Raw genomic sequence first — 9238 nt, forward strand, 5'->3', positions numbered from 1 at the left:
ATCTAGGATGATGTATCTGGGATACTGTATCTGGGATGCTGTATCTAGGATGCTATACCTAGGATGATGTATCTGTTATGCTGTATCTAGGATGCTGTGTCTTGGATGCTGTATCTGGGATGCTGTATCTAGGATGCTGTATTTACGATGCTGTATCTACGATGCTGTATCCAGTATGCTGTATCTTGGATGCTGTATCTAGTACGCTGTATCTGGGATGCCGTATCTTGGACGCTGTATATAGCATGCTGTATCTGGGATGCTGTATCTAGAATTATCTATCTAGGATGCTGTATCTGGGATGCTGTATCAAGTATGCTGTATCTGGGATGCTCTATCTGGGATGGTGTATCTTGGATGCTGTATCTGGGATTCCGTATCTGAGATGCTGTATCTAGGATGCTGTTTCTTGTATGCTCCTATGTGGGATGCTCTATCTGGGATGCTGTATGAGGGATACTGTATCTGGGATGCTGTATCTGGGTACTGTATCTGGGATACTCTATCTACGATTCCTTATCTTGTATGATGTATCTGGGATGCTGTACATAGCATTCCGTATCTGATATGCAGTATATAGCATGATGTTTCTACGATGCTGTATCTAGGATGATGTATCTGGGATGCTGTATCTTGGAAGCTGTATCTGGGATGATGTATCTGGGATGCTGTATCTAGGATTCTGTATCTGGGATGCCATATCTGGGATACTGTATCTAGCATACTGTATCTAGGATACTGTTTCTGGGATGCTGTATCTGGGATGCTGTATCTAGGATGCTGTATCTGGGATGCTGTATCTGGGATGCTGTATCTAGGATGCTGTATCCTGGAATGCTGTATGTGGGATGCTGTATCCGGGATGCTGTATCTGGGATGCTGTATCTAGAATGCTTTGTCTGGGATGCTGTTTCTGGGATGCTGTATCTGGGGTAATGTATCTGGGATGCTCTATATAGGATGCTCTATCTGGGATGCTGTATCAAATATGCTGTATCTGGGATCCTGTATCTGAGATGCTGTATCTAGGATGCTGTATCTTGGATGCTGTATCTGGCATGCTCTATCTGGGATGCTGTATCTAGGATGCTGTATCTGGGATGCTGTATCTAGGATGCTGTATCTGGGGTGCTGTATCTAGGATGCTGTATCAGGGATACTGTATCTGGGATGCTGTATCTGGCATACGGTATCTAGGATACTGTATCTATGATTCCTTATCTTGGATGCTGTACCTGGGATTCTGTATCTAGGATGATGTATCTGGGATGCTGTGCATAGCATTCCGTATCTGATATGCGGTATATAGCATGATGTTTCTACGATGCTGTATCTAGGATGATGTATCTGGGATGCTGTATCTTGGAAACTGTATCTGGGATGATGTATCTGGGATGCTGTATCTAGGATTCTGTATCTGGGATGCCATATCTGGGATACAGTATCTAGCATACTGTATCTGGAATACTGTATCTGGTGTGCTGTATCTAGGATGCTGTATCTGGGATGCTCTATCTCGGTACTGTATCTGGGATACTGTATCTAGGATGCTGTATCTGGGATGCTCTATCTCGGTACTGTATCTGGGATACTGTATCTAGGATGCTGTATCCGGGATGCTGTATCTGGGATGCTGTATCTAGGATGCTGTATCCTGGAATGCTGTATGTGGGATGCTCTATCTGGGATTCTGTATCTAGAATGCTTTGTCTGGGATGCTGTTTCTGGGTTGCTGTATCTGGGGTAATGTATTTGGGATGCTGTATATAGGATGCTGTATCTGGGATACTGTATCTGGAATGCTGTATCTAGGATGCTGTATCTTGGATGCTGTATCTGGGATGCTGTATCTATGTTTCTGTATCTGGGATGCTGTATCTCAAATGCTTTATCTAGGATGCTGTATCTGGGATTTTGTATCTGGGATACTGTATCTGGCATGCTGTATCTTGGATGCTGTATCTGGGATGCTGTATCTGGCATGTTGTATATGGGATGCTGTATCTGGTATACGGTATCTAGGACGCTCTATCTGGGAGACTGCATCTGGGATGCTGTATCTAGGATGCTGTGTCTGGGATGCTGTATCTGGGATGCTGTATCTGGGATACGGTATCTAGGATACTGTATCCAGCATGATCTGTCTGGTATGCTGTATCCAAGATGCTGTATCTGGAATGCTGTATCTGGGGTACTGTATCTAGGATGATGTATCTGGGATGCTGTATCTAGGATGCTATACCTAGGATGTTGTATCTTGGATGCTATATCTAGGATGCTATACCTAGGAAGACGTATCTGGGATGTTGTATGTAGGATGCTGTGTCTTGGATGCTGTATCTAGGATGCTGTATCTAGGATGCTGTATCTGGGATGCTGTATCTAGGATGATTTATGTAGGATGTTGTATGTAGGATGCTGTGTCTTGGATGCTGTATCTAGGATACTGTATTTAGGATGCTGTATCGGGGATGCTGTATCTAGAATGCTATATCAAGGATGCTGTATCTTGGATGCTGTATCTAGGAGGCTGTATCTGGGATGCCGTATCTGGGACGCTGTATCTAGCATGCTGTATCTAGGATTCTGTATCTGGGATGCTGTATCTGGTATACTGTATCGTGGATGCTGTATCTGGGATGCTGTATCTGGGATGCTGTATCTAGGATGCTGTATCAGGGATGCTGTATCTAGGATGCTGTATTGGGGATGCTGTATCTGGGCACAGTATCACACAGTATCACAGTATGTTTGGGTTTGGAAGGGACCTCAAAAGAACATCTAGTCCAATCCCCCTGCTGGAGTAGGAACACCTAGTTGAGGTCACACAGGAACATGTCCAGGTGCGTTTTGAATGTCTCCAGCGATGGAGACTCCACAACCCCCCTGGGCAGCCTATTCCAGTGCTCTGTTACCCTTACTGAGAAGAAGTTTTTTTCTCAAATTTAAGTGGAACCTCTTGTGTTCAAGCTTGATCCCATTACCCCTTATCCTATCATTGTTTGCCACCGAGACGAGCCTGGCTCTATCCTCATGGCACTCACCCTTTATATATTTATAAACATTAATAAGGTCCCCCCTTAGTCTCCTCTTCTCCAAACTAAAGAGACCCAGCTCCCTCAGCCTTTCTTCGTAAGGGAGGTGCTCCACTCCCTTAATCATCTTTGTTGCCCTATGCTGGACCCTCTCCAGCAGTTCCCTGTCCTTCTTGAACTGAGGGGCCCAGAACTGGACACAATATTCCAGATGTTGTCTCACCAGGGTGGAGTAGAGGGGAAGGAGGACCTCTCTCGATCTACTAACCACCCCCCTTCTAATACACCCCAGGATGCCATTGGCCTTCCTGGCCACAAGGGCACAGTGCTGGCTCATGATCATCCTGTTGTCCACCAGGACCCCCAGGTCCCTTTCTCCTACACTGCTCTCTAATATGTAATTTCCCAACCTATACTGGAACCTGGGGTTGTTCCTGCCCAGATGAAGGACTCTACACTTTCCCTTGTTAAATTTCATCAGGTTATTCCCCACTCAACTCTCCAGCTTGTCCAGGTCCCGCTGTATGGCTGCACAGCCTTCTGGCGTGTCAGTCACTCCTCCCAGCTTGGTGTCTTCAGCAAACTTGCTGATAGTACACTCTATTCCCTCGTCTAAATCGTTAATGAATATATTGAATAGTATTTGCCCCAATACTGACCCCTGAGGCACTCCACTAGATACTGGCCTCCAACTAGACTCCGCACCATTGACTACCACTCTCTGGCTTCTCTCCTTAAGCCAGTTTGCAACCCACCTCACTACTCTATTGTCTAGACCACACCTCCTCAACTTAGCTGTGAGGATGCTGTGGGAGACTCTGTCAAAGGCTTTACTGAAGTCAAGGTAGACCACATCCACCGCTCTGCCATCATCCATCCACCTTGTTACATTCTCATAAAAGGCTATGAGGTTGGTCAAGCATGACTTACCCTTGGTAAAGCCATGCTGACTGCCCCTAATAACCCTCTTATCCATGATGTGCCTTGAGATGGCACCAAGGATAAGCTGTTCCATTACTTTCCCAGGAACAGAGGTGAGGCTGATGGCTCTATAGTTACCCGGGTCCTCCTTCTTGCTCTTTTTGAAGACTGGAGTGACATTTGCTTTCCTCCAATCCTCGGGCACCTCTCCCGTTTCCCAAGACTTGGCAAAGATGATGGAGAGCAGTCCAGCAATGACTTCAGCCAGCTCCCTCAGCACCCGCGGATGCATCCCATCTGAACCCATGGATTTATGGATGTCCAGACTATTTAATTGCTCCCTAACCCAGTCCTCATTGACTAAAGCAAACTCCTCCATTGACCTGGCTTCATCCGGGGTCTCAGGGGTACAGGGCTCCCCAGGACAGCCTCCGGCAGAGTAGACAGAGACAAAGAAGGCATTCAGTAATTCTGCCTTCTCTGTATCTTCTGCCACCAGGGCACCCACCCCATTCATCAGTGGGCCTACATTGCCTCTGGTATTAGTTTTATCTGCTATGTATTTGAAAAAGTTCTTTTTGCTGTCCTTGACCCCTCTCGCCAGCTGTAATTCTAAGGAGGCCAATTTCTTCCCCAAAGGGCTGTGGGGCATTGGAACAGGCTGCCCAGGGCAGTGCTGGAGTCACCAACCCTGGAGGGTTGAACAGACGGACATGAGGTTCTCAGGACATGGGGCAGTGCCGGGGCTGGGTTATGGTTGGACTTGATGATCTTGAGTGTCTCTTCCAACCAAAATGATTCTGTGTTTCTGTTCTACAGTTGTCTTGTTGTCTGCTTGAGCTTTTTCACCCCCTGCTGTAATCAGGTCACACCAGGGTTGGACACGAGGAGCTGTGAAACCTGTGTTGCCGTGCTGGACGATTGTTGGTGGTGAGTACAGCGCTTGGGTCACCAGAGCTGTCCCTTCATCCTCCTTCAGCAGCACTCAAGCAGTTTGGAGGAAGCCAGTCCTCAAGAACTTGCTGGGAAAGGCCAAGCCAGGAAAAAGGAAAGGTTGATTGCAGGAAAGTATGAAATATATATGCAGGGAGCACTAAGTCAGAAAAGGCTTCCCACGGATGCACAAGCGAGACGCCCTGGAGCTGTGCAGCACTGTGCGAGGAGGACACCCCATCCAATGGACCAAATTCCCACCTAAACCTGAATAGCAATAAACATGTGTCAAATGCTCAGGCCTGTACAAGGATTGTTGTGGTCCCATTTCTTCTTTAATCACTAAAAGGTGTCGGGCGGATGCTGCAGCACTGGGGGGAGATGCAGGGTCTGGTCTGATTGAAGTGGTTTTGGCCGGGGATCCGGTGCGTGCAGGGAGGTGGATTCACTGCGAAACGGCGGCTGGTTTGGGGGGTGAGACCAGAATCCACGGAGTGGGAGATGGGGCTGCAAGAAGCACCTTGTAATGATGCTTCCAGACTGATTGTGGAGGATGGGAGCAGGACAGAGGGACGTGACCAGCGACAGGTCCTTCCTGCTGGGAGCCCTTGGGAGGGGGAAGGTGTAGCCTCAGCCTCTCCCTCTGCATCCTTTTTCGCTCTCCCTCTGCATTGTGCCCAGTCGCGCAGGGGTGGCTGGACCAGCCTGAGCCTCTTCCTTCAGATGCCAAGTCTCAGGGCCCAAACAAGGGGGTTATTTCCCCCTGGGGGGCTCAGCAGCACCTCCTGACCCTGAGCAAGAGGTGGTGGGTGAACCATCCCTGGAGACATCCCAAGCCAGGCTGGATGGGGCTCTGAGCACCCTGAGCTGGCGAAGATGTCCCTGCTCATGGCAGGGGTGGCACTGGGTAGCTGGGAAAGTCTCAACCCAAATCATTCTATGATTTTCCACTTCACAGCAGCAGTTCACTGTCGTGCCGGGTGCTGATAGCTCTGTCCCTGCCCCTCCACCTGCTCTGGGTCACCGCAGGCCGGCCCGGCTGCTCCCAGGCTCAGCTGGGGCTGTTTAAGCCCTGACAGGTCTCACCTGGAGCCTGGTGGGTCCATAAGCACCCACCTGGGCTCTTTGTGGGCAGCTCCCCTTATAAACCAGCAGCCTGCTTGTGCTCAGGGCTTTTTCTTTCTTTCTTTTTTCCCTCCTTTCTTTTTCACTTTGTCTTTCAGGAACCTCACCTTGGAGGTGGGGAGGGTTGGGCTTTGCTGCCTGTGGGTCTCTAGAGGAGATTTTCTACCCTTCCCAGCACTGCCAAGCAGGTAAGGACACAGCAATGAGCTGCTTCTGCTCCCCCATGGCTGGGCTGGGCTCGGGGGCTCTGCAGTCAGGAGGTGTCCCAGCCCTGTCCTCCTCCTGTTCGCCATCCCGGATGAAGGACGATGTCATCACGTAGCTCTGGAGTGGCCCTGGGGCTTGGTTCCCAGCCCAGCTGCAGCAACTCTCTGATAGCGCAAAGAAACTCTGTCCCGGCGCTGAACGTCCGTGCGTCCCAGAGCTGCTCGCTCGCCCTGCTCAGCCGCGAGGGATTCGGCAAAGGCTTCAGCGGGTACGTGGCTGTTGGGATGTGCACGGGGTCTCACCTTGTGTTTGTCCCCAAGGGAACGTGTCTCCTCTCTGGGATGGGTTTAGATTCACGGTCTCAGCACTGGGAGCCTCGCAGGGTGCGGGCTGCTGTTCCCCTGTGTTCAGAGCAGAGCTGGTGTCCCTGCTGTCCCTACTGCCCTTGTGGCAGAGACTGGGCAGTGCTGACATCCCAAAGGCCACCAGCGCACACCTGTGTCCCCGCTGCTCTGCCAGGAGCTTCCGCAAGGTGAGCTATGCGTTGAGGGCTGATCTGTTGGACCGCAGCTGCTCCATCCCCAACCCACAGCTGGTCCGGAGGATCGTGTCCCAGGTGGAGTTCTACCTTTCCGATGAGAACCTGGCCAAGGACGCTTTCCTGCTGAAACATGTCCAGAAGAACAAGATGGGCTTCGTCAGCATCAAACTGCTGACGTCCTTCAAGAAGGTAGGTGGTTTCTGGTGCCGGCCAGCGGGGCTGGAAGTGGCCTTCATGTGGAGGGTGTCCGTGTGTCTGGGTGTCCTCTGGCTGCTTCTGCTGGGGTGTATGGGTAGGTCCAGGTTGCCATTTCCAGAGCCCATTGGGAACGTTCTCCTGCAAACCCCTAAGATGCTCATGTGGCATGGGGACGTTGCTTTGCTGTGGTTTCAGGTTGATGGGGCCACAACGTGCCCAGACAGCAGGCTTAGGGTGGTCCCTGCCTGAGACGCTCATGGGGACGTGGTGACCCCCGTCTCTTTCACAGGTGAAATATCTGACACGCAACTGGCAGCTCACACTCTACGCCCTGCGGTTCTCAGAGCTGCTGGAAGTGAACGAGGAGGGCACCAAAGTGTGGCGGCGTGTCCCCATCCCTGAGTTCCTGCTCAGCATCCCCCCCAGCAAACTGCTGCTGGCCTGGGAGCTGCTGCCCTGTGAGCAGGATGCGCTGTTGCCGCTGCAGAAGAACTTCCTGGAGACCATCATGAGGATGTTCAGCCCCTTCGGCGCCATCGCCTCCATCCGCATCCTGCGCCCCGGCCGCAAGCTGCCCTCGGATGTGCGCAAATACACGTCGAGCTTCCCCGAGCTGCTGAGCCGGTGCTGCGCGCTGGTGGAGTACGAGAGCCTGGAGAGCGCCCGCAGAGCCCTGGAGGAGCTCGGCCACCCGGGCGGCCAGAGCATCAGGGTGGTCCAGCTCAGCGGGAAGGGCTCCAAGAAGAAACCGGAGGCGGTGGAGGAGCTGGTGGATCAGCTGGGTTGGAAAGCGCAGGCGACAGCCGCGACGTTCCCCTACGGCCTCGGGGGCTCTCTGCTCGGCAGCGCTCGGGAGCTGAATGGTGCCTCAGCGTTGCCATCGCTCCTCCTGAACAAGGAACCCTCGGAACCCACCTGGCCCAGCAGTGACTTCAATCCCAGCGACTGGAGCGACGCCTTCACTGGATCCCTCCTCTGCAGCGACCTCTGCCCTTCCTTCAATGCCAACGTGGGCACCGGCAGCTGCTCCAGCCCCGAGAGCCCCCACAGTGCCTGGGGCAGTGGAGCGCCCGCCTGGGCCCCCTGGGCCGGCAGCTCCTCTCGGGATCCCAAACCCCGCCCCGGGATCCCCCCAGCAACAACCAGGGTGTCCGAGCTCCTCGGGCTCTGCGACAGGGTCCTGCGCCTGCCCCGCGGCCACAATGGCACCGGCGGCTTCTCCAGAAGCATTGGGAGGGGAGAGCTCGTCCTGCAGCACTGAGGCTTCTCTACATTTGGGTTTGGGGATTCTCTTTTTTCTCCTTTTCTCTGTGCCCCCCCAGAGCTGTGGTGGGTGCTGCAGCTGCTCCAGGGACCCGAGTTTTGGGCCAGGATAAAGCTCGGGGTGCTGAGCGGCAGCGGGGGCTGCACCGTCACCAGCATCTGGGATGGGGACTCTGCACCTGCTGCTGGCCGGACCTGCGGAGCTGGGGTCGCTGGGTGCTCCATGGGCCCCAGGTTGTGGAGCTGGGGTGGGAAATGAGCAATAAAGGGAGATGAGGTTTCCAGGCAATTTCTGGCCAGTGTAGTGATTGTTTGGTTGGTTGCAGGACCAGGGAGTGGAAAAACAGCTGCCCAAGGTGCAGCCAGACAAGGGCAGGAGGCTCCCTGCCCTGCAGTGCCTCCCTCGCCATTCTGGGGGTGATTTGGGTTTATTTTGCTGCAGCAGGGAGGCAAAACCGGGTCTGTGGTTCCCAGTGCCCCTTACACCCCACCCCCCACAGGCATAGAGCAGATCCGGAAAAACAGCATTTAATGGAAAGCGAAAAAAAGGTCCCATGAAAGCCACTCCAGCCCCCCTCCCCCCTAATGAGGCATCCCGTCCTCCCAAACCCCTCCAGCCCCCTTCCTAACGCAGCATCCCAGCCTCCCAAACTCCTCCAGCCCCCTCCCTAATGCAACATCCCATCCTCCCAAACTTCTCCAGACCCCCCCAATACAGCATCGCGTCCTCCCTAACTCCTCCACCCCCCTCCCTAATGTAGCATCGCGTTCTCCCAAACCCCTCCAGACCACCCCCCAATGCAGCATCACGTTCTCCCAAACCCCTCCAACCCCCACCCCGCCCAGAACCCCATCCCCTGCTCTTGGTCGAATCCCCCCCTTCCACCCCAGCCCTGCGCTTGCTGGGGGGCTCAGACTTGGGGCTTTGTCCCCGTTGGTGTCTCCGTTTGCGGCCCTGCTGCTCTGCGGCCCTGCTGCTCTGCTGGGGCAGCGTGCGACTGTGGCAGCTCCATCT

General features: G+C 53.2%; 1 protein-coding gene and 1 long non-coding RNA gene across 2 annotated transcripts in view; one reads left to right on the top strand and one right to left on the bottom strand.

Moving 5' to 3' along the window:
* LOC309452444 overlaps positions 1-9238 on the bottom strand; it is a 259074-nt gene that overhangs the window by 12230 nt on the left and 237606 nt on the right. The gene's annotated exons all lie outside the window — the stretch shown is intronic.
* On the top strand, positions 6323-8221 carry LOC309452442 (la-related protein 6-like; the record flags this gene model as incomplete). The annotated part of the gene is made up of 3 exons (XM_082077066.1): positions 6323-6489; positions 6741-6951; positions 7250-8221. The coding sequence occupies 3 exons, from the start codon at positions 6323-6325 to the stop codon at positions 8219-8221; spliced, it is 1350 nt and encodes a 449-aa protein (XP_081933192.1).

Source organism: Streptopelia decaocto, assembly GCF_964273445.1.
Source record: "Streptopelia decaocto genome assembly, contig: HAP1_SCAFFOLD_60, whole genome shotgun sequence".
NCBI classification, from domain to species: domain Eukaryota; kingdom Metazoa; phylum Chordata; class Aves; order Columbiformes; family Columbidae; genus Streptopelia; species Streptopelia decaocto.